This window comes from Melospiza georgiana, chromosome 1 (genome assembly GCF_028018845.1).
Source record: "Melospiza georgiana isolate bMelGeo1 chromosome 1, bMelGeo1.pri, whole genome shotgun sequence".
NCBI lineage: Eukaryota > Metazoa > Chordata > Aves > Passeriformes > Passerellidae > Melospiza > Melospiza georgiana.
Window position 1 is genome coordinate 81,164,293 of NC_080430.1, and position 24,951 is coordinate 81,189,243.

The window sequence follows — 24,951 nt, forward strand, 5'->3', positions numbered from 1 at the left end:
ATATGGGTAACAAAGGCACCCTAACAAAGTAATTCTCAACACTTCAGCAATTTTTTTCAAAGTTTGTTAGAACTGAAGAGGGACAAGTTAAGAAAGCAAACAACACTTCAGGATGGTTTTCTTCATTTGCGAGATATAAACAACATTTGCAGGATATGATTTGAGTTTGTACGATATTCTAACCTTGGTTAGAAAAAGAAACTGCTGTCAAAGGAAGGCTAATTGCAAGCAAAGTAACAACTCTCCTGGGAAACCTAAAGCCATCAGAATTGCTGGTTTATATCCACCCTCTACCCCCCAAAGATCAGCTGTGCAAATACATCTGTTCTAAGCAGATACTTTTTATGCACCGACTTCCTTTCCAACCACAATATATAAGAGAAATATATTTGGCAGCTCTCTGGGACCAAAAGTAGATTCAAGTCAGTATTATAATTTTTTTTTTCTCAACTGTAATACTGAGCTCCCAAACAGGGCAAAATCCTTTGATTAGCTATGTACGAAAACTCCGGAGACAAATTAACCACGTACTTATGCTCACACATAGAGTCAGCATGGGAAATATCTCACAAGTCTTCCTGGGCTGCATTATGATAAAAGAATAATGCAGGAGTTAGAGGCAGGTTTATGCAGAAATGAATCCTATGATGTTTCAGAGTACATGTGAACTTGATAGAGACCTGAAGTAGAAATTCAAATTGTGAGATTCACCAAACCTCCTTGTCTAGTTTAAGATTGCACAATGCCAAGGAAGCAATTCATAGAGACTTTACTATTTATCAAGGCTCAGCTGGAATTTGGCTATTAACTCTATCTGACCCAGTCTGGCTATAAAACTCAATGCAAAGATTATTATCTAATGGACTACAGTCAATTGATGACATTTTATTTAAGTTTACTTATGATGTTTTTAACTGCAAACTCAACTAAAACCACAAGGTTGGAAAGTCTGGACAGAGAATTCTTGTTTTACTTTATACTTCAGCTGCTTTATTTACCTGGACTAAGGCACGAGAACACGTTTGAAAAATCACACACGTACAACCTAAATTCAAACCATCCCTGTCACTATTAGACTAGCAGTGCTTTTGAGAAAAATATTTGGGACTAAATGAAAATTTATGATTTATTACACTTTCAAAACAAATGGTAATTGTGAAGTTGAACTTCAGCTATTAAAATGCATGCATCTCTGCTCAAGCTCAAGTCTGGCTGATAAATAAGCTGAACTGACACTGCAGCACAGCCTTTACAATTTTTTTCTTAATCAAAACATGCGGACTGTCAAATTAGACCGACTGCTCAGCTTTGCCTCTCATGGGCTCCTTGAAAGGCTTTCTGTCAGCTGGCTATCTGGATGGGCAGCCTGTTACTTGGAAGTTTTATGAGGAAGTAATTGATTCATCCAGCAACAGAATTTTTAGATTAAGGTTTGGTGTCTTGTACAACTCCAACATATTTCTCTATATCACTTTCTGCATGCAATCACACCCATCTGTGTAGCAGGAGCAGCAGATCCCCCTTGCTTGGGTGCCCTGGAAACTCCAGTCCCCACCTTCTGCCACCTGGCCCCCAGACAGCACAGCCGAGCACGTCCCCCAGCAGCTCATTGTTGGGAGTTACTTTCCCCTCTGGCCTGGGCTGTAACTCATTTCCTGCAGCTGCAAACGCTGTCAGCCAGTCTCACAGGCACAGCTTTGGCTCTGAGCCACGGGTGGGGATCCTTTTTCCTTGCACATGGCCTATGCTTTACTTGCTTGCAGTCTCAAAACAGCAAATCCTCCCCTTCCACAGCCTCCCTCTGCTCCTAAGCAAACAATTGCTGCTGCCCAAGTCATCCTTCTTTTCTTCCCCTACAAACCAGGAGTCCTTCTTCAGTTATTCAAACTGGATACTCATTTTGCTGGATCAAATTCTCCTCCTGATACACAGAGCTTCCTCTTCCTGTATTGAACAGTATTTAGACTCAACATGAAACACTCCCTTTCTCAAGCATAGTTTTCAAAGATTTCAATCACACATGAGACTTTTCCTTTACTCTGTCCCTTCTCCTTTCATTGAGAACTGGTATTCTGAATAGGATGCAGTTGTGTGCCAGCAAACTTACTTAATGTAACAAATTCAAAATTATTTAAGCCCATTCAGTGGCCTCAGTTATAAAATGTCTCTTTCTTCTTGGAAAATATCTCTAGGTCACCCACACAATTTGTCTTCCTTAATTCTTGAACAGAGAGTCCCTAAAGCAATTCAAGAAGAGCTCTGACACCTGCCCTACATCAGTCCTTCCCATCTTGCAGATATAGAAAATGGCTTACTCCACAGTAATTTGAACAAATTTGTCAACCTTTGTCTTGCAAAGGCATCTGATCTGCCTTATTATTTCAAGATTATTTGAGAGAGACCTCATTTCTGTGTTTATGGCTGCAGTCAGGATGGCATCCTCAGAGCAAAATCAAAAGGCAGTATTCAGTACATGAACTGTGTGTGGTTTGGCACCGTGTTACTGAGACATCATCTACCTCTCAGATTTGAACCAACCTATACAGATTCCTGGATTATGTGATGGTGTAAAACAGGCAAACACTGTACCTTCAGGTAAACAAAAGACTTCTGTGGTCAAGTTTTGAAACAGACAGTAATGTGAATTGGTAACTAGACATGGTCCCTCCAGAATTTTGTAACTTAAAAGAGACATTAATGTAAGCCTCATAATCAATGGCTTGTTGCAGCCTTTGTATCTCTCCAAATAGTAGCTACTACAGAATGGGTATGATGCACTATCACAAATTCTTCAGAAGTAGTCACAGATTTGGAAAAGACAGTAAACTTGTGATCTAAACAGGCAAGAATTCACAAACAATTTTAAATAGCTGCCAATTTTTCTGAGCTTGCATGTTCATTTTCATTACACTGAATCCTGTCCCCTGCCCTTTACCCAAAGCTCTGTGGCAATGTAAATGCCCTGAAAAGAAAAGAAAGAGGACTGCACTCATTAAATAGGATGTACCCTAGAAGGAAAAGAAACCCATGTTAAAAAACAGAGAAGCACCAAATAAAACAACAGGAATGATCTTTCTCCCCCACACCCAAAAACATGTGGGAAATCATTACAAAAAAAAATGTTGCCTTATGCATTACTTGTGAAAAACATGTTCTTCCAGAGCTAGTGATTTATTTTTGTAGAGTGCACCAACTGTTATGCAGCCTCTTCACTACTCCCTTGTTTCTCTTCCCCCCCTATTATAAAAGGGATTTAGTTGTTTTTTTAAAATGTATTCATATGTGACCTGCACATCAAATTGACTGAATGACCCAAATAACTTGCAAAAATAGATTTGATGTCCAGCAGAGCAAGCAAGAGGTCAGGAACTCACAATCAACTCTCCCCCTAAGTTACTATTCATGTAGTGAATATCTTTCCTGGGCAATGCTTTCCTCATATTCTTAACAAAGTGTTTATTACCTTAACTACCATAAAATTTTAGAGATGGAAGATATTATAAATGTATTTTTTAATCCATTCATTAAATGATTAGATGACTTCAATAATACACATTCTTAAGAGGAGAAGCAATATCTACACTTGTAGGCAATTGATGAGGGTCATTTTTGAGGCTGAGAATAAAACAACATTACCTTTCATGGTTGACAGATAATGTGTGGACAGACAAGGAATGGCCAAATCAACTGTTAGAAATAGGCTTCACTGAACATATTTGCTTCTTTAATAATCATGCATGTTTTCCTACTTTGGATAATAATTTGAGATTATTTAAGGTATTCAGTATCACCCAACATTTCTGTACTCAGGGATGAAATGTGGTTTGACACACCATAAGAACCAGCTGTCAATTACAAGGAGTTTGCCATTTCAAAACTTTGAAGCTCATTTCACCTCTGATATGCTGCAGCTTTTTTTTTCTTTTTTTTTTTTCCTGTTTTGTTGCCAAGTGGTGCTACTGATAAACACTGTTGAGAAGATCAAAACTGTAGGGTCCATAGATACTGAAGGAGTACAAAACTCTTCAGCATGCCATCTGTACAGCCTAAGCACTCTACACCCAAGTAGCCAACCCCACCACTTCTGATGGTGATCACCTCCTCCTTTCCCCTGCAATACATAAACCCTCTCTTTCCCTCAGCCTCTCCCAAGAACTTGTTGTGTCAGACATGTAAAAATTCCAGACTCACAGTCCATGAACTGTACAGAATTACTCAGGCTTGATGCTGACACTGTGAGCCTCGCACAGGACATGTATTTTCAGACAAAATAAAATCCTAATTTGTTGAATCTCTCAAAAACTCTTAAAGTTTTACTGAATTATTGTCAAAAAAGGAAATTAAAATCTCTATTGTAAAGACTGAAGGTACTTAATAAAGTACTAGAAATCTAGGAAGGACATGAAAAATTATCCAGCCAAGAGCATGGACTAACTTAAAATTATCTAAGTCACTCACTTGTTCCTTGTTAGAGGATTAGTAGTGTTTTTTAGGAATTCATATCTCAATCAATACCCACAATGAACAATTCTGAGAAGATCATCTAATTGTTTTTCCATTCTTCTGATTAGCATATTCCCTGATGCTTTATTTAATCAAATGCAGCATTTGAGAATGAATAATTGGTTTGTGGGATTGTCTGAGGTACTTTTCACTATGGGGGGGAAAAATAAAATCAAAGCATTCCACTGGTTTTGCTTAATTTTTATAATCCTTCAGTGAAATGAAGACTATCAATCTCTTTCAAACAATAGAAATATTAAGCAGGGACCAAAGTGAAACAAATCCAGTGGTTTCAAGTGCCTTGTCTACCCCTTTTTCCCCCTCCAGACTACTTAACATTATGTAACAGCTTGCATGTTCAAGGCAGTTCACACTCCCTTCAGTCACATGCAGGGGAAACTTTACAAATGAAACATCCATCTCCTAAAGCCTGACACCCAGCAATGTGGGAATAAACAATCAGCAGCTGCTTCTTATCAGTTGGGATTAGGATGGCATACCATAACATCCCACAGGAAGCCTGTGGCAGGGACAGAAGGCACTTCTGAGGCTGCATTCAACCCTGCAAATTATGCTCATTCTAGCAAGGGCTTTCTCTTTTTCTTCAGTGTCCGTGATTAATATAATTAATTAATGCTCTTTACTTCAAAGCACCATGTTAAACAAAGTAAAGTATTTCTGAAACGCTCTGCCCCATTTTCCCTAAACAAACTCTGAAGAAAAAAAAGGAATACAGGTCATGTCCACTGATTTGATTAAAGAAGTTACTTTTGTAACTTCTCAAGCACAAAACCAGCTCTGTCTGTCCCTTGGGATTCTGACAGGTTCAAGGTATTTCATATTATGTACATATAGTCCAGTACAATCTGCCTCTCCTAATAAAATTCTCTGCATTCAAAGGTGAAGTCCCTAAGCCCCAAAGGAAATTGAATTTATCAGTTCTTGTGAGTGTTGTTAAAAAAAAAATCCAGATTTCACCCCCTACTCGAAGAAAAAAGAAGTTTTAGTGTTACTCAACTATATTTTCCAATTTTATCATCAGAACATCTGCAAGCTTTCCCTATCCAAATTACTGTAGGACACAAAATGACAAAAGACTACTGCAACTACACAGCTCGATCCTTCAAACTCCCCCCCAGCCCCCAATCACCCTGCATTCAGGAAGCTCCTGCTGTGCCTGCCCCTAATGTAAGAAACACAGACTCACCCCTGTTTTAGTCAAGTATATTTATACAATGTCTTAAAAAAATGGGGAAAAAATGTAATAGCTGGAATGGACTGAATAATTCAAAAAATTGTGGTTACATTTATGTGGAAGACAAGTCTTCCCCAACATCACTTGTCTGCTGACCTTATTACCTGCAATAAGAAACTCTTTGAAATGCATCTTTCCCATAGCATGTGATGAAATGTCTTCTAATGAACTATTTTTCTTGTTTTTTCCCCTCCTCTTTTTTTGTAAGTTCACTTTTTTTTTTCCTGTTCACAGCCTGCAAACTCAAGTAGGTGCAAACGAGGCAAGCAAGCATTTTCTCTAATAATAATCTACTTTTTGAGCCTGGATAGTTTACAGAGGCAAAAGATTAGAGCACACTAAAACCCTAAAACCTTTCAAAAAGCATCAGATTTTTCTTGCACCTTTCAGGGGAATATTCTTTCATGCATCTGAAAAAAAACCACAGTAAGATTTCAGAGATGCTCTGGGAAAAAGTGTGCCAGTGCTTCTCTGAAAAGCTCAGTAAAATAAAACACAGAAGTCCAAACAAACAATTCGTGTGCCAGGGCATATGGAGAAGTGTATTTACCTTTTCCATTGCTGAAACAGCATGACTTCTTACTGCAGGGTTTCTCAGGAAACATTGATAATCCATGCCAGAGAGAGATTTTCTTCCCTCCCCACTTTCAGCACTTCTCAGGTACAGATTTTCCTATCACCGCAGCTTGATCTAATATGATATATAACTCTGCACCAAGATATAATTTGCTTAAACCTCTTCCCTATCTTCAGCCACGTTTTCCCTTCATGCTGAGAACTGCCAACTGCTTGTTCTTGGAAAAGACAGAGTGGTTGCTGAAAAGAAGGCAGTGCAGAACACCAAAGCTGCCATATGCATGGCACTGTCCGTGACCCAAACCCCATGCTGTAGCCATGATATTTTCTGAAAAATCCTTTCCTTAGGATTTCTTCTCCTGAGAAGCTAGAGGCCTCAGGAACAAAATGTAAACAATGGTTATCTGCTGCTGTGGGATGCAACAGGTGCATCTGTGATTGGTCTCATGTGGTTGTTTCTTAATGGCCAATCACAGTCAGCTGGCTCGGACAGGGAGTTCGAGCTACAAGCCTTTGTTCTCATTCTTTCTTTTTCTATTCTTAGCTAGCCTCCTGATGAATTCCTTTCTTCTTTTCTTCTAGTATAGTTTTAATATAATATATATAATAAAATAATAAATCAAGCCTTCTGAAACATGGAGTCTGATCCTCATCTCCTCCCTCATCCTAAGACCCCTGCGAACACCGTCACGCCACGCTGCTGATGCCTAGGCTTTGTGCCCATCACTCCTTACCTTTGTGGTTAAAAATGCCCTCCATCTCCATGCTGCTGCGAGAATGGGCGATGCACAGGGAGCCGCAGGGCACCAGGCCTTCGGCAGCCGGGGAGCGATCCGTGGTGCGCACCAGGCACCAGTCGGGCTTGTCATGGGGCCTCTCCAGGACCTCCACGGTCTGCCCGCGGCGGATGGTCAGCTCGTTGCTGTTGCAGGCGGTGAAGTCGTGGATCACCACCGTCAGCTCGCACCCACCAGACAGCTGCCAGGGGAGAGAACAAGGAGAAGCCGCATGAGCGCTTGTTATCAAACCTTCCGTCACGCACCGGTACCTATTTAGGACTCCTGGCAGGATTTGTATTTTGGATGAGATAGCAGGCTTCTGGGACTTTCCACATCAAGAAGAGAGCGTTTCAAAATCAGGCAGTTCTGGCGTTTTAGAACAGATTTCTAACCCTGCTTGTCTCTGCCTATTGTTCAAAGCACACTGGTTGTGACAGTGCTGGGCGGAGGATTTAAGCAGCTTTTCTTGCTAGACTGCTCCGTATCCCAAAAGCTGAAGTAGCAGTCGCTTCTGAATACATTTTATAGGTGATAATTAGCAAAAAAAAAAGGTCAGATACTACTAAATACAGTCACCCATGAGCTTTGTTATCTTTCAAATTCAAGAGAGAAAGAGGTAGTTTTTTCAAATGAGCTTACTGCCTTATTCCCACCCTACTCACAGTTTACACACAGGTCACAAAATTGTCCAGGACACATCATACACAATTGTAAAAGTCAGCGTAAAGTTCTTCACAAAACATTCACAAATACTTACCTGTTTAACAGAAAATTCACACAGGCTTACAACTTTCACATTTTTGTTGGTTTCCCCCAAATAAAACTGCACAAACTTGAATTAAAATCATGCAAGCTTAGGGTTTTCCTCCCCCTCTTCAAAACAGTTCATTAGAATAACTTTGCCTAAGCTTTAGTTTCCTCTCTTTGATTGTTACATCTGCTTTGATGTGAAATGAAAATTATTATCAGAACTTTGCAAAGTTCCCAAGATTGCTCAGTGCCAAAGCACCCATCAACTTAAGCAAGCAGTCCTAGAATTCCTTCTTCCTTACAGCAACAGCATTCCAGGCTACTTCTGTTTTTCATGTGCACGCATTTCTATAGCTCTGGCTGCTTCAGTGCAACATTCATACCACATCTCAGCTGGTATTCAACTTCTGTGAATTCAGTAATTTTGAACCAAGCCAGTAAACTCCTTCAGCTCACTGAGGTAACCTTGCAGTGCTCTACACTGACAAAGCAGGACCAGTACCCTGTGAGAGTTCCAGCTGCATCACATCTAGAAGCAAGTGCCACCCCAACACACTGAACAGACCCTGCCACGTTGCTTTTGACTATTTAATGGCTGCCAGCTACATCCCATGAGCTTCAGAAATAGGAAATAAGAGACTGCATTGTTTCTTATTTATTAGCTTTCGTTACAAGCCTGGAATGGAAACAGTACTGGACAAACTTTTCTAGGAAAATGCTATTTGTTATCGAGCAAGAATTTCAGAGCAAATGACAAAAGCAGCAAAATCCCAGTAAGAATCAAAGGACAATTCCAACCTTTTCTTCCTCAAGTCTGCAACAAATGACAGAACATAACTCCAAGCAGATGGGCTGCAGTAACTCCAGAGCTTTCCCATGGTATCTGCCTGCTAATCTCACTGGCTAGCATTGCTTATGTGAGCTTACAGAGGAGCAGAAGTTTTCTTGAGGGAATGCTGGGGCCAAGAAGGGCAGAAAACCCTCATACATCTAGTGTTTAAGGAAGATAAATCAGGTTGTACCTGTTTAGATACAGGCTAAAAATTGCTTCTACCCTGTCTCTTCGGACAGCCCCAATACACAAATTACAGGGGGGGGGCACACCTTCAAAACATGTAACCTCCTCCCTCATTAAAACATGTTTCCTGTTCCCTTACACTCCCTTTTTCAGTCCATGCAAAGCTATGCAAAGGGGAAAAAGTAAAGAGCTTTCCCTTGCTTTCTGGTATTGATTTATGTTACAGCCTTTGTCAGACCAACTCAGAAACAATTGAAACCATCTGTATGCCTGATGGGGACTAACAAAAAAGCTGATGAAGTATGACTTCACAAGGTGTACAGGGCAGACCAAATTTTTCTCAGGAGTCCATATCCCATCCAGTGCAAGCACAGTAACAGGCTGAAACTTTCCAGAAACTACATCTCGTCCTTATATTTCCTCCTAAATACCTCCAGGAGCATATCTTTGGTGCTCTGTTTGCTTTCCTGACCCTTCACTTCTTACAAATAGAGATTGCGGTATATTTTTTGTGACTGGTGCAATGGCCACATATTTTGGTACTATAGTTGTTCTTTCTTTTCTTTCCCCTAATATAACAAAAAAAGTAGGATCTCAGATTTATGTTTTCTAAGTATTTTATACAATATTAAGCTAAATGAAAAAGCAAATGAGGGTTGTCAGTGGTCATGTCAGATGGCCAAAGTACACAAAATTCCTAGTTTCTCAGATAATGTCATAATCAGATATCCCAGCTGGCCAGTGTTCCACTGAAATTCAATACTCATTCACATTTCAGTATAGCATGTAAGACACTTCTTGTTCAGGGTTGTTAGGTCCACACCATCCACAAACATGCACCTATGCTGTTACATGCAACTTAGTGCAGAGCTTTTCCACTACTGCTAAGACACAAAAAACAATTATTTCTGTAGCCAGCACACACATATGGCACTTTGGAGAGCTGGGCAAAAAAAGCATTTACCAATTTTCCCTTCCTTTGGGTTAACTTCCCTTCTTTCTGCCTACTACAGTAGTGGTTAGGAAACACTTCTATCCTCTTTGTTTCATTGCTCAATTTCTCTCCACAGCACACTTTGTGAAGCAGTTTCATCCTTCACACTGATGAAATGCAGTTGGACAGCAGGGAGTGTCTGTGATTAAGAGCATTGCTCAACAGCTGTTGTTGGACAGCTTTGGCAGGGCTCTCCAGGCTAGCTGCAGGGAAGAGTGAGAGGCACAGCACAAACTGGGAGACTCACTTGCACTGAAGGGAAAAGAGTTACAAACCATCAAAATCCAAATTTAGGCTGAACAAAGGCTTTATATACTTTATCCATCCGTCTCAAGAAACCTTTTATGTAAACTGAATTAATCATGCATGGTAAAAATAAATGATGCTATGTCTGAAACATGGAAACTGGAGAGACAGAGACGAGATGAGACACAAAAGCCAGACAGAAACAGAACTGCAGATTACAAAAAGGCACAAGGTTTAATTAAACAGCTTATCATGGGACATGGTGCCTTGCAGTTGCTGAAATTAATGTTAACCATCTATGTTCACCTCTATGGGGCCTTTTAGTCACTGTCTCTGGTAGAGAGAAAGAAAAAACCAAACGACACAAACATGTGAGCACTGACTGAGTACATTCTTAGCACAGGTTTGCTCAAGTCAGGGACACCACACTAAGTCCATCTGCCACCACTACCTGCAAGCACCATGGCTGACCAGATATTCAAGAGCCTTTACATCAGGCCATACAACATCCTCTCAGGACTGCAAATGAGATTTAATTCTTCACGATAATTTTACATTAAGAAGAAAGGAAAGCAAAGCTTGTAGCTAACAAGATTTCTCAATTATTTCAAACAAAAAATCTTTAATCCCTGTTTAAAATGGAAACAAGTGCACTCTGACAGAAAATAAATGGGACAGAACAAAAGTTCTGCCTCAAATAAAGAGCAATTTGCTTTGACCAGGTAGCTGTCCAGACTTGGTTTCCGACTCTGAAAAGAGGTGTGTGCTCAGAGCCATGTCTGCTTTTTTTATTGACATTTTTTTCTACTGATTGGAGCCTTTTCTCTTCTGGAGACTCAGCTGGCAGAACTAAATACCCATTGGTAGTCTCCTGCTGCTTCAGTCTTTTTTCTGTCTTTCAAAGAACTACACACAAGCTTAAAGAAGCATGAAAATGAAATGCAACTTCACATAGACAGTAATACAAAGTGTTACCAGCTGGGCACAAAAGACAATTTCTTAAAAATAAAATATTGCTCTACTGACCACCCACAGCAGCTAGCATGTTTCCTACCATTCAGGATAGCAATCTATGACAGTTCTTCTTCTGAAAGTCTCTCATGTTCTCAGATATTAGTTTGGATTATTTCATGTTTCTACCAGATCACTGAATAAGCATGAAAAAACCTATCAGACCTCCACTGTTTCCTCAGCCTCCCTATTTAATTTCCTATGCACTGGATCAAGTTCAAAAGACAATGTTAAAAATGAGATGAGGCTGATGAAAGGCCAAATGAATGGTCCAAGAATCTTTTTTATCCATTAGCCACCTAAAATACTGGCTACACATCTACAGAATGTGAATGGAAGGAATGCTGTGAAAGGTGAAGGGCAAAATATTTACTGAGAAGGGTACAATGAGAGAGCACTCATGCAGAAAACTGAGATGCTTTGATGGACTAGCAAACCCTCTCTCAAAAATTCTGTATTTCATGCTGGATGCCATTATACCTTCCAATGCTTCAGGATGGGTCAGTGCTATTGATGGACATATTTAGCATGTCTTGCAATATGAAGATACACCCCATGATAAAAAAAAAAAAGCCAGAAAGGGATCTTAAATGACCTAGTCCACTTCATTCCCATCCTCTATAGTATGATTGACCACATCTGTGTGAATCCTTAACATTTACCCAAACTGTTCTCACTGAACTCCAGTTATGGAGATTCCCCAGCCTTCAGAATTACTCTGTTCTAGGTTTTTACATTTTCATATTTTCATACCCATAAAAATTATTATTGCAATCTTTTTTTAAAATAAGTCATTCAATTTCATCCCATCCACTTAAAATACAGGTAAAAGACTGTTTAGTAACTCAGTGCAGTAGCCTTTTTCCCCAGTTGAAGATCTAAAGTTCTTCCTCCTGCTGTTTTTTTCCCTTTAGACTTGTTGCCCCCAATTTTTTACCTTGCCCTGTAAGTTAGGTTTAGGAGATTCTAATCAACCTTTTTCCTCTTTCCCTCAGAATTCTTCCAATGGACCATTGATTTTCCAAAATTCTGTACTCAAAACTGTAACTCAATTGTTACAGTATCTAATGTACGCCTTATGAGTTCTGAGTAAACAATGAGGACTTAGTGTCCTCAACATCCCATTTCTACAAGCCAATATATTGTTGCTTTCCTTGCCCTCCCAGATGCATCACACAGCTAAACAATAAACATCTTGTGAGCCTCTGTAGCTTCTCAATCATCCTCTCAAAAACTGTTTCAAATTCTCAGTTTTCATTAGTTAACTATTTCTACCTATTCATATAAGCTCAAATGTGTTCCTACTAAATAGCACAGAACTTTGCCAGTTAATTTTCCCCACTGCCAACATTATTCTGAATTCTAATTCTGCCTTCCAACACTGTTTTCAGATGACATGAGGCTGGGAAGGATGTCCATGTCAGCTTTATAAACATATGGTCTATTGCATCATCCCAGTCATTACTGAAAAGCAGCATTGCAACAGTGGAGCCAACAATCAAAAGTTAAAATTCTAGCCTAAAAAGCAAGGGTGGAGAAGAAAAACCCTAATCATAAAGTTATTCTTTGTTGTTATGGCAATTACAATTATGTCAGAAAACAGGATGCAAGGAAAGAAGTTCATCTGGACAATATTCAACCACTTATTATCATGGTTAAGGATTTTCAGCTCTGAGGAGGTGAGAAAGAATATTGACATTTGGATAAAGGATTTCATTCTTGATACACTCCCTGTATAACAGTTTAGCACTTCTAATCAAAACATTTATTTTAAAAGAATGAACTGTCTGAACATATAATTGGAGGAAGTAAAGAATGGTTTTACTTGGCTGTTGATTAATGTAACGTGTTTAATATTTTTTGTCTTCTCTCAACCTCAATAATGGATACACATGAACAGAAAACTGTTCAACAAGCTTAGTAAGTAATATAGCACTAAACATTTCTACTACTTAATTATTACTGGTTTTAATTGCTTGATATTTTTAATGTTTCTTGGTTTGGAATCCCATCTCAGTTAGCCACCTGCTCCAAATTTGACCAAGGAGTTCCACTGCTTCCTTTGGCTAACCACATCAGTGGCACTTTAAATCTGTACAGCTGTTTTACTCCATTTCTGTAAGACATTCACACACACTTCAAGCTTCTAGGCTAAGAGGGCAGAGTAGATTTTAAACCCCAAGTGGACTGCAGCTAATGAATTTTCAACGTCCAACGTGAGAGATTACCTCAGACTCGGCAATGGTGTTAAGACACCCTGCAGATTTCACTGGCCACTTTCTTGTTCTGTTCATTAATAATTTTTATTTTGTATTTTTAAACAGATTAAAGATTTTCTCAATGTATTTAGCAAACCAAAGCATACAATAGAAACATCAAACGAAGCTACACTGCTAATTCACACACTTTTTAGTAGTGCACGATAGTAAATTGCTTCCTTGGACATACAACACAGCCCAAGTAACTTCCAGGCAGTCATCAGCTTGCTTTTCTTGGCTTTCTTAACAAAAATTTTATGCACAAATGCAAGATCTCAAAAATACTTTAAATACAACACTACAGTCACTAATCACACCTAAAATCTGTCAAGAAAATACTGAAAAGTGTTCTCCATTTTTCCTTCCTTCTATTCCTCTTCCTTTTAACTTTTACCTCCTGTTGAACAGGTTGTTGGTAAGACTCCTCCTCATGTCAGTCTGGAAAACAATCCTGAGGGCATTCTGCTCGGCCACCTTTCTCAGCAATTCTCACACTATGCATGAAATATTTCTGTCAGGGGCATCAGGAGACAATGATGCTATGCATCCTAGTGAACATCACAAGCAGAAGGGTGTTGGCTCTGCATGGCAGGGATGGACTGCATCACCTCCAACCTGTGTGAACACAGCCTGGTGTCTCAGCCAACAACCAGGGAAATCACAGAGAGCATGTCTTGCTCTGAGGGTCACAGGTTACCTCAACTCTTCCCTTAAGAACTGTTTGCTAGCATACAAAACAATGTTTTTAAACCCCTAAATAGTTAAGTAAGAATGCTAAGAATAAGAGCAAAACAAAAGTCATCAAAAAAGTTCTTCTTCCTCTAACCAACTGTTCTTCTCACAGGTATCTTTAGAAGAAGCCACTACCAAAACTACAGACCAACCTCAGTACAAATGCACAGAGTCAAAACATAGGCTGTTCTTGACAAATACGAGAGCAACCTAAGCACCTAATATTTTCCTCCTCCTGTCTGCTTCTCTATATGGAAAAATCAAACCATAGACTTTGAGCAACATGTGAAAATAGAGAAAACTCACTGAGTTTAGGTGATGATGGAAGTGGTGTACATATTATTCTGAGAACCTATTCATTTACCTACCCTGGTTATTTATCTGCATATTTTGAATGGCTCATCAGAACAATTTTACCCAAGGAGGTAACTGACTAGAAATCCCTAGCCAAACTTTAAAGTAGTTTGGTAGGCATCGTCAGTGTTTTAATTCATTCTTCTGTTTGATAAACTTTTATTATCCATCTCTACCTCCCTCCAGGGTCCTAACACTTCTCACTTGCCAAAAAAACTTGTTTCAATTCCAAGTAACACACACATTTTGGAAACTTTTTTATTCTTTTGACACTTATCTTTCTTCCACCCAGGGGAAACTCTGGCTGTGTATCCTTATGGTACAGCCCAGCCAGAATCTACATGCAGAGACGGAGGAAAGGAAACACCAGCACTAGTACAAAATGACAGTTTGGAGGGTTACTTCTGGACAATTCCATCAGCTTTCATGCAGAAAGTGAAAATCTACTCCCTAACCCATAAACACTGGAGAGTACTTTTCCTTTACAACTGTAAATCTGTGGTGATCACCACCCTCAAGCCAACATGAAAAGCAGATGGTATGCTTTCAGGAAGGCTGAGATTAACATCAAGAAAAATTCTGTGCATTGCTATCGAATTTTATGGAAAATAAAACTTTCATTTTAAAATGGGTCAAACCTTTGAGCAAACTGCAGAACAGAGGGGACCAAAATGGTTTCAAATTGGAACAAATAATCTCTTCATGACTCTGGTATCAAAGTATTTTCTCTATTGCCGATAGCTATTTTTAAGAGACTGAGTATATCCATGCCTCTTCTCTGAAGGTACTAAGGACTAATCCTGGGTGCTAATTCACACTAAGGGACAAATCATCTGCTCTCAGCACAGAACATATCCAGGAAACTTACCTTATCACTGTCTAGCGTGTTCTGGGAGGTTCGTGAGGCAATTGAAATAGTATCAGGCTGGCTGCTGCCATCTCCCTGACTGTCCAGGTCCTCGCCATCCCTGCAAAGAATTCAGGTCTCATTACAAGAGTGGTACTGTGTTTGTAACATGCCAGTTAAGGAAGTGAGACACTCCCAGTGTGGCAACAGACACCAAATTCACTGATGCAAGAATCAAATACTCAGTACTTAATACTCTCTTACTTCTCTGCTGTAAGAGAAGAGATTAATTTGCAAGGTATACATCCTGTGGAATTAAGGCAACAACCAGTGAGCCAGAAATATGGAAACACACTTGCCCAGTCACTTAGCCAAAGCTAGTGAGGAGGACAGTTGGTGACACATTTCAAGCTTCATAAAAGAAAAACAAAGGACCTGAGTAACAAATGCAGAATTGCAAAAATCTAAAATGTACAGCTATCCTGTTCCAAATCCCTTCTGTAATGGCTCATTTACACAAGCCAGGGACTGTTCAGAGCAGAAATCTCAACAAATTCAGCACTGCAGGAAACGGTAAATTAATGATAAGATAAAAGTAGACAAAATGACTCTTGCTTTTGTCCAATTCACTTAAAAGCATTCAAAATTCAACAGTACAGAGGAAAGAGCACTGTTGTACACTTAGAGATCTCTGATTATTTGAAATACTACTTACCTTCTTCCTTTCTGTTTTGTTGTTGGTGCAGTTTTGGGAATGTGGATGGGCTCTTTCAATGCTCCTTTCAGATGAATAGTCCTTTCTTGTATCACTTCCCGGATGTGTTTGATCCAGTCCTGTTTATTCTCTATACTGGATGCCTTTGATATGCAAAAGAAACAAAACCCCCACAAAGGACCATTATGGCTGAGTAGATCCACACATACAGTCAGCTAATAAACACAAAGAGGAATGCATAAAGAATGACTTTGTGAAAAATTTCTGAAAAACCTGAACAGAGAAAAGGAAATTCTAGCTGTCTTGTTTTGAATCCCTAACATTACTTTACACCTCTCAACATTATTAATATTGGTATTTTAAAAACATTTTAACCTTAATTCAGAGTTTTCTTTTTTAACTTGATGACTAAAGCCCTGTATGCATCTCATGTGAATGAGATGAATTCCAGTAATAACACCTTGAATACTGGTAATTTAAACTCATTCTACATTTTAGGTCAATTCTAACTTGGAAGAATAATAACCTACTATTACTGGCAAAGAAGTTAACTTTTACTGCAACACATTTCATGTATTACTCTTCCCACTTTTTGATACATATCTTGAGGCAGAAAGCTAATTTAGGGATTGTATTCTAATTGCTGCCTGCAACATATCTATTATTTTAAATACTCCAGAAATTACTTGATATCCTGCCCAACTTGTAATCTGATTGCTTAGCCCAATTTAACCCTGCACCTGAAATGCTACTAAATATAAATATTATTTCAGATCTAAAGAAATTATTATATATAGTTTCCTTAATTATATACTACTTCTCTTAATTGCTGTCTCCTGAAATAACTGGCTTCAAATATATTATAAATATTTAATATATTATAAATATATAATAACCAGGAATTCTAAAGGGATGAAGAAAATTGCAGGAACAGATGGACTTTGTTTGTCTTTTACAAACAAAAACATTTAGGAAAAGAAGATAAACACGACCTTTTAAAAGAATCATTTATTTAGTTTTTCATGGAATTTACCTCTAATATCAATGAGGTAAGGAAGTGCTTGTTTCCAGCTTTCAAAACTGAATAAACAAACAAAGTCCACAAAATTGTGGAAGAGCTTGATGTATCATAAAAGTTCTCTAAATATCATATGCACTAAGTAAAGCATGGAACAGAAACACCTTAAAGTGATCTTATGTAAAGAATCCTTAATTACAACCTTTTATTCCGTTCTGCCCTGGGAGGATCATTTCAAGCTGCAAAGCATTGTCTCTGGAATTATGGGAACATTAAAAACTGAAAGAAAATCTAGTATGCATTAATGTTACACTTAATTTCCTTGCATTCCTTCACTGCTGCCAGAAAGCTAATGTAAGCTTTTGTTAGCCTGAAATTCACAAGGAAGAGTGTGACATGTGAATTGGAGAGGCCATTTTTAAGTGACATTATTGAGTATTTGCTATGCATATATGTGAAATCACAAATAAGTTTAATAGTAGGTGCATTAATCTATAAATGGGAATATGAACTTTGTTTCAGCTCAAAAGAGCTCCTCAAAACATGAATGATTACCCATTAGCTGCTTATGGTATTTACAAAACATGTTCTTCAGTTGAGGAGTCCCAGGTTACATACCATAATGACAGGAAACAGATTTAGCCATTCTTCTAGCTAGGCAAACAGCACTGCTGACACCTGCAACTTGCCCAGACACAAAACTTATAGGAATTACATGCACCTTTATCCAAAGGCAAGTAGCTTCAGAAAAACTTGCAGCCCACAGAAAGACATAAAAATCTCTTGCAGTGTTAGTTTTCTGCATAAAAATATGGGTCATGAAAAACAGCATGGCCAACAAGCAGCGATGATTGAGTGTGGAAGGTAACACTGATGCCATCATTTCTTAGTGACACCAGCTCCCTGTCAGCTAATTGCTGAAGTCTTCAAGCTTATGGAAGTCCATGGGATCAAACCTCTCCCTACCATGATTTGTGAAAGCAGGTTTGTCTAATTCTTCAGTAGGCTGCAAAGATTCCCCTCTGCTCTCAGGCCACATGAGTTAGATATATACACATCACCACTGCTGCAAACCCAAAGAAAATTCTTTGTCAGCAGCTGCCCCTCCCAAAGCAGGAAATCATTCCTTACTTTCCCAACAAATAACAACAACTACAAGCCTTGCTATAGACTAAAAGCACATCTGCTAAAATTACCTTGAGAACAATTTTGTTGTCTGAAGTTGGTGTCCTTCCAACCCACAGAGCAAACTTGCAGGGGTCTCCTTCTACATGTTCTGTGACACCCAGTTCGGAAGTCTGGAATTAAGAAAAAATTGTTAGGACCACACAGAATTTTTCCTCAGAAGCCAACAAAGGCATGCTAATAATCTACAAAATTGAGCACTACTATTTTTTAAAGAGATTTTCAGAAGCTTAAGGCTAACTCATAAGGCTAGAGAGAATCCTTTATTCTGGTGGCAGTGTGAGGTCTCTTCAAAAAAGTAAGAACAGCAAGCTTAACAATTTTTTCTATAAAGTGACAATAAACAATAACACTTACAATCCCGAAAATGAATTACTGATTTTAGTTTTTGGACTTGACAGGAAAACCCTTATAATTCTAAAGATGATGCTTGGCAAAAAATAAGTTTTGGCTCCTCTTCCTGTTCATTTCCATTGGAGAACACTCACTGTTTACTAATTTTTATGCTCCCTCTCAGATAAGATATACTTAAGAATTCTCTTGCTATCTTCTAAAATGCTGGATTCTTTTTTATCAAATGAGCCTTTCCTAGTGTTTCCTTCCCTCTGAAACAGTTGAAATAATTCAGAAATGCAGTTTCCCTGGAGAATTTTGCGAGACAACTACATGAACAATCAGTCTTTGGGAATGTTCTAATGTCAGACCTTAATGGCTAATTATCATCCAAAATGTTTTCACTTTCTAACTGGAACATCTCACTCATATGAATTGGCTTTCACTTTAAACAATTCATACAGGCTCTATTCCAAAAAAAATTACAAACTAAGAAAGAGAGCTCAAACTAAAAGAACCCTCACTCTCCAACAGCTGCTAAGTATTCTCACATGATTAGAAGCTGTATTTTTCCCCTCATACACATCATCATTAGCACATACACACCTCAACACACGAGATGCTGGATACCCAATACCTGAGTAAAAGTACTTTTTTTCTTGTCTCATTTCGATGCCAACTTGGCTCTTTTTTTGGTGTTGGTGGGTGAAAGCTTTTTAGATTTTTTTTTCTTCTAAAATAATCCCATCCCAACATCTACCCTTCCTGTCTTTGGACAACTGTCTTTGCCCAACAGGCAGTTGAGCAACACAGCTCTCTGCAAAGGATGCTAAGTCTACATGTGGCTCTCCAGGACAGGCTCACAGAACAGAAACCATTGTGGCTTACTGGATGCATGGAAACCACACTGAGGTGAGGAAGCTCCCAAACAGCCACTTACTGGTGACTGGGAGAGTGTTCTGTCCAAGTAACACCTGCTTGCCTTTTTTTCCACAGCCCTCCTTAGGCATTTACTCCTGAACACCTAATCTCTTGCCAAAGGAGTTCATTAACACCTTCTGCCTATATAGATATACAGATATATATATAGATATATATCTATATCATGCCATTGAGTATCTTGTGCTGGGGAAACCCTGATGTTCATTATGCACAAAGCAAAGAGAAGGACCTCATTTTTGTAAAGCCATCTTCCAGAAGTCACAGGATAGCATACAGAAAGGATCTTCAGCTCAAGTCAACATGCATGCTTTCAACATATGCCTTTTCTAAAGATCAAACTATAAGAGCTGCTATAAGATGCACTATAGGATATTTTGTCAGATAGAATATGACAACAAAAAGAATCCCTGTATTTTAAAAAATGAGGTACAATGAGAGTCTTCAAGATTTCCATCAGCTGCTCTAAGACCTAAGGCTACTACTAAATTCCTGTTGGAGGAACCGACATGACAATTTAACAGGACTGATTTTTCAGTTTTGTCACCTCTCCCATATAATCCCTTGGCAGCTATTAATATTCTCCAATACAACAGCATTTCTTTTTTAATTTTGAGTTTTTAAGAGCAGCAAAGAAAGGTGTGATCAACTAACAGCTGCAGCAGTGTTACCTAATAGCTATTTAGTATCAGGAAGGAAAGCAAATGTTGGAAATGAAACGAGAGAATATGCAATGAAAGATATGGAAAAAAAGAGGGTTTTTTTTCACCAACCTGTTTTACCAGTTTAGATACAGAAGTGGGAAGTGGGAATGAATGAAAGAAAAGGAACAGAAGCACAGGGAAAAGACTCAGTATTTATATCATCTAGACTTAGTTATATAGCCCAATAGGATCAATGCAAGAATAATGTTTTCTTGAGTGTAGTTCTGAGAAGGGAAGTAATTTTAAGTACTTGCTCTGAACTATTTTAGCTATATAAAAGCTAATCTTGCCTTCGATAGGTGCAGAGCAAGCCATGGGAGACTGTCTTGCCACTTGGCTAGCTGCCTAAATTTATGGAGTGTGAATACTGCTCTCACCCAAGTCATCCAACAAGATAGGAAGGTAAGGATGTGAATTCCAGAGTCACATTGTGTAAAGTATGCATTCTAGAGAATGCATTCTAGAAGGCAAGAGTGAAGGTTTTGGGGTTGATTTTTTCTTTTTAGTTTTTTTTTTTTTTTTTTCCCCTTAGATGGGAAAAAAACATTTCCACCTTTCCATCCTTTCAGTAGACCATAAGTACTATAATTCTATATGCAGAATTTTATTGTAAGACTACTGGTCTCAGCAAACATTCTGGAATGAACTCTTCCAAAACAGTCCTTGTCTTCCCCAATCAGTAGGTGTAGAATATCCACTAAAACGAATCCTTAACAGCAATAGCAAACAAGAAAGTTGAAGGCAACTCATCAACTCCTTCCATACTTCTGCTTTATACAAGTAAGTGTTAAAGAATCTGCAATAAGCACACAATTAAGACAAAACCAGTCTAGCCCAATATTGATTTTCATTTCACCTGACACACCAAGACTGACACGTACCCCTCATTAGTTGCTTTGAGCCTATCCTTTCTCCTCAAGAGCAAGACAAAGCACCACACTTTAAAGGTTCAGTCTATACATTCCAAGGCTTTCTTGCAGTGCTCTGTTACAGTTGTTCAAGTTTTTCAGACACACTTAAATCACCTGAGCTTAGTTGAAGCCTAATCTGGACAGTTTTGTAAATATGATTAATTGTTCTTCAATACTTACAAACAGTTTGCTCTTGTAAATGTACTTGCTCCTTCCACTTGAGTCCTTCACTTCTTTACTGAAAACCAAGGACATCTCAAAAAGGAAAAGGTGCCTCTCTCTTCCCTTTCGAATCAGAGTTTTTGGGTCCCACACTTGGAAGGATTCTTGAAGGATGAGCTCTCCCTGAGATTCTATATTTTCATCAAAGCCTAAAAACAGAGTGAAAGGAAAGATTCACTATGAAAACTTTGTAATATAAGTAACATAAAAGGCACAGCTTCTGTTCATTAAACTATATGATTTTTTTTTCTCCCTGACAAAACTTCCAAAAGATGCGATTCCAAGAAAACAATACTAAAAACAAGACTTGATTTTCACACTGCAATATACTAAATGTAACTACAGCTCAAATGCACTGCTAAATTTAGACATCCAACTGTTAAGAACTTTATCAACTCTTCTGGCAGTATTTTACCAACAAATGACAAATCTGTCTTTGTCAGCTTCTGGTAACCTCTTCTGTGATGAAAATGATTCCTCTTATGAGCTTTCTGACACTGTACAAAGTAAGCAACTTGCAAAGACACAGAGCAACATCAGGTTCTTCTGAGAGTGGCAAGCTCCCAAATGCCACCTTTTCTGGAGGTATACCTTCTCTACCATGTGGGCAATGAGCACAGAAATGTGTTCCAACTAGGGATGGAGAAACATGGCAGCTTGGAGCTGTTGGCATACAATCAGCCTACCATTGGTCATGCCAGAATTGATCCACGTTACAGTAATTACCAGCTGGATCATTTGTATTGAGACATAATGAAAAAAAGATGAAGATTGAGAACACCAACAATTTTACTTCCATTATAATGGCACCATGTTCACCCAGTTTAATACACAGCTTTAGAGTTGGAGAATAACAAAAACTGTCACCCATACTCTTCTGAGTGGTATCAAAATGTATTTTAAATAGATATTGCTTGCCAGGTCTCATACTCTGAACAGGACAAGAGTATGGAGAAGATCAGAGGCAAGTTCCGCCAGGATGTTCATTCAAAATCCTCCGGAGACATAAAGAGGAAATGTGCTCACTCGCTATATTTGTCCAACATGGGATGACTCAACAATGCACGCACCATTTGTTGTAAAACCAGCTTATGTAAAAGATTAGGATATTCTCCAGAGTCACATTCCCAGTGTCAAAAGATGATTAACAAAGCTGGTCAGCCTTTATACTAAGACCACCTCCTGAACAAGCATTTGGAAGTGATGCTGTAAACTGACTGACATCCTTACTGTTTAAAATCAAGGAATAGAGGTGATTTGGAGCATTTATAAAATCAAGGATCATATGTCAAACCAAGGCAAATTTTGCAGTATCTAGCACAATACTGAAAATTCCACAACAAGCTCCGTGCTACTCCCAGAAGGCAGAGGAGAAGAAAAGGCATATTGATTAGAAGCATTTAAAAGTATTTATTCAGCCACTATAGGGTAAGAGGGCCCTGCTTTTTTTTTTCTCCCAAAATTTAAACACCCAAGAAAAACATTTTTATTACTAAATGTATGATTGCACCATTATAAATGATAATGTGCCAATTGCAAAACAGATTTGGCACGAAGTTGTTCTAAGCACATAGATGCATTACATCCAACCTCCACTGTCTGCCATGAACATGATTATGCTGGCTTAGGCTTGGGCTAAATTGGCTTATGCTGACATTTTACTGCCAGAAGATAGATTTCAACCAGAAGTCTGTTATGGAACAGGCAGCAAACAGATGTGAAAAAGGCAAACTTCTTGGAGACAATTATTTCATACATAAATCAGCAAAATCACCAATAATACACTTATGAGCCTCATACAAAGAAGCTTAGGTTGGAGAATGCAGCCAAAGCCAGCCTATCTGACCAGTCACCTATTGCATTTTGGGTGAGTAGTGGACTACCTCATTAGCCTACAGGTTTTTCAAATCTGCAGTGCCACAACTATAGATCAAGGTGAAAGAACACTTCAAGAATTACTAAAACCCTAGCAGCTGACTGTAACAACTTATTTTCCTAAATAAATTTTCATCTCATATAGCCCTGCCAAAATGGTATGAAAAATACAAACCCTGAGAAAAGAACATGTTCATAAAACAAAGTTCCTCTGTAGCACACAATGAATTGGAAAGGCAGCTTGAATCCTACCTTCCAGCATGCTGAGGTGCATGGCATCATTGGCTCGCTTTGGCACACTAAGCATCACCTCCAGGCCATCCTTAATCTCACCTTTACCTTCTTCACAGCACGTGAGCAGCTCCTGCAAAAGACAAACAGACAAAATTACTCTCTATCATTTGGTTTTGCACTAATATGACAGACAACCAAAGAGTAGTTCTAACAAACCAAAATTCATTTTTGACACATAAAATATTTTTGAACTTCTTGACACAGTTCTCAGATGCTGTGCTACATCAAGGCCCAGAACAATGCAGCTGCCAAGTCATGAAGATGGAGGAAAGCAGGGCAGCATAAAAGGACCCTTCCCACCTCCCATGTCAGTCATTGCTCCACTGCACCAAACACCTGCTCTGTACAACTGCTGATAAAGATTACATTGTTTTATTCTAAGTATTCAATGAATGACTATTCTGTGTTCATAAAAGCAACCTACAGGCAAAACTTTTCAATACAAACTAGCATTAACTAATAGACAGAAGTTAGAGAATTGAACATGCTGAAGTGTTGTAGCAGAATTTAGGGCATACAGTTCTCTGGCCATTCAACATCCCACAGATTTAATGTAACATTGTCTCAGCTGGTATTCAAATTTCCTGGCAGCTTTCAAGCATTTGAACAGTATCAAGATAAAATGTAGGTTACATAACCAAAAGGGCATATTATGTTACTTCTGTTATTCAAAAAGCCCTCAGGTTAAATTCCTTTTCCTCTTTTTAAAGAGAAAGCCATGTGATTTCTAATATTATGATCATTACAGTATTTTTATTCAACTGCCAATACCACTATCACAGCAAAACACTACATGATTCCACCTAAATTTTGCAATTTTGCATGACAACTTCACAGAACAGTGAGAGTAACTTTAGTATCTCTCAGAGGCACAGAAGAGGAGCAGCTTCAATACCATTTGGAAAAACAAGTGAAACTTCCAGAACTGTAAAATGTTTCATTTATCATTCAAGTTTTAGGCTCTTAATCCTACTATGCTATACATCTCTCTCTTAATATAGGAAAGGAAAAAGGAAAAAGGAAAAAGGAAAAAGGAAAAAGGAAAAAGGAAAAAGGAAAAAGGAAAAAGGAAAAAGGAAAAAGGAAAAAGGAAAAAGGAAAAAGGAAAAAGGAAAAAGGAAAGGAAAGGAAAGGAAAGGAAAGGAAAGGAAAGGAAAGGAAAGGAAAGGAAAGGAAAGGAAAGGAAAGGAAAGGAAAGGAAAGGAAAGGAAAGGAAAGGAAAGGAAAGGAAAGGAAAGGAAAGGAAAGGAAAGGAAAGGAAAGGAAAGGAAAGGAAAGGAACCACCACACAAATCCATTTTACTACACAGCAAAGACATCTGGCTCTGCAAACACTGGTGAAACCAATGTATCCCACCACTTCCATAAAGTTGCAGGCTGAAGCATATTAATAATAAAAATAATAATTATTGCTAGAATTAATTCCTCAGTT

At 38.6% G+C, this 24,951-nt stretch overlaps 1 protein-coding gene across 2 annotated transcripts in view; it reads right to left on the reverse strand.

Moving 5' to 3' along the window:
- Positions 1–24,951, reverse strand: part of TRIO (trio Rho guanine nucleotide exchange factor) — a 245,234-nt gene that overhangs the window by 61,808 nt on the left and 158,475 nt on the right. For both annotated transcript variants that reach the window (XM_058036549.1, XM_058036559.1), the window contains exons 29-34: positions 23,478–23,589; positions 21,309–21,499; positions 18,253–18,354; positions 16,039–16,181; positions 15,345–15,444; positions 7,069–7,312 (exon numbers count right to left, since the gene is read on the reverse strand). In XM_058036549.1, the coding sequence (XP_057892532.1) occupies positions 7,069–7,312; positions 15,345–15,444; positions 16,039–16,181; positions 18,253–18,354; positions 21,309–21,499; positions 23,478–23,589 (892 nt within the window). The remainder of the gene's footprint in view (positions 1–7,068; positions 7,313–15,344; positions 15,445–16,038; positions 16,182–18,252; positions 18,355–21,308; positions 21,500–23,477; positions 23,590–24,951) is intronic.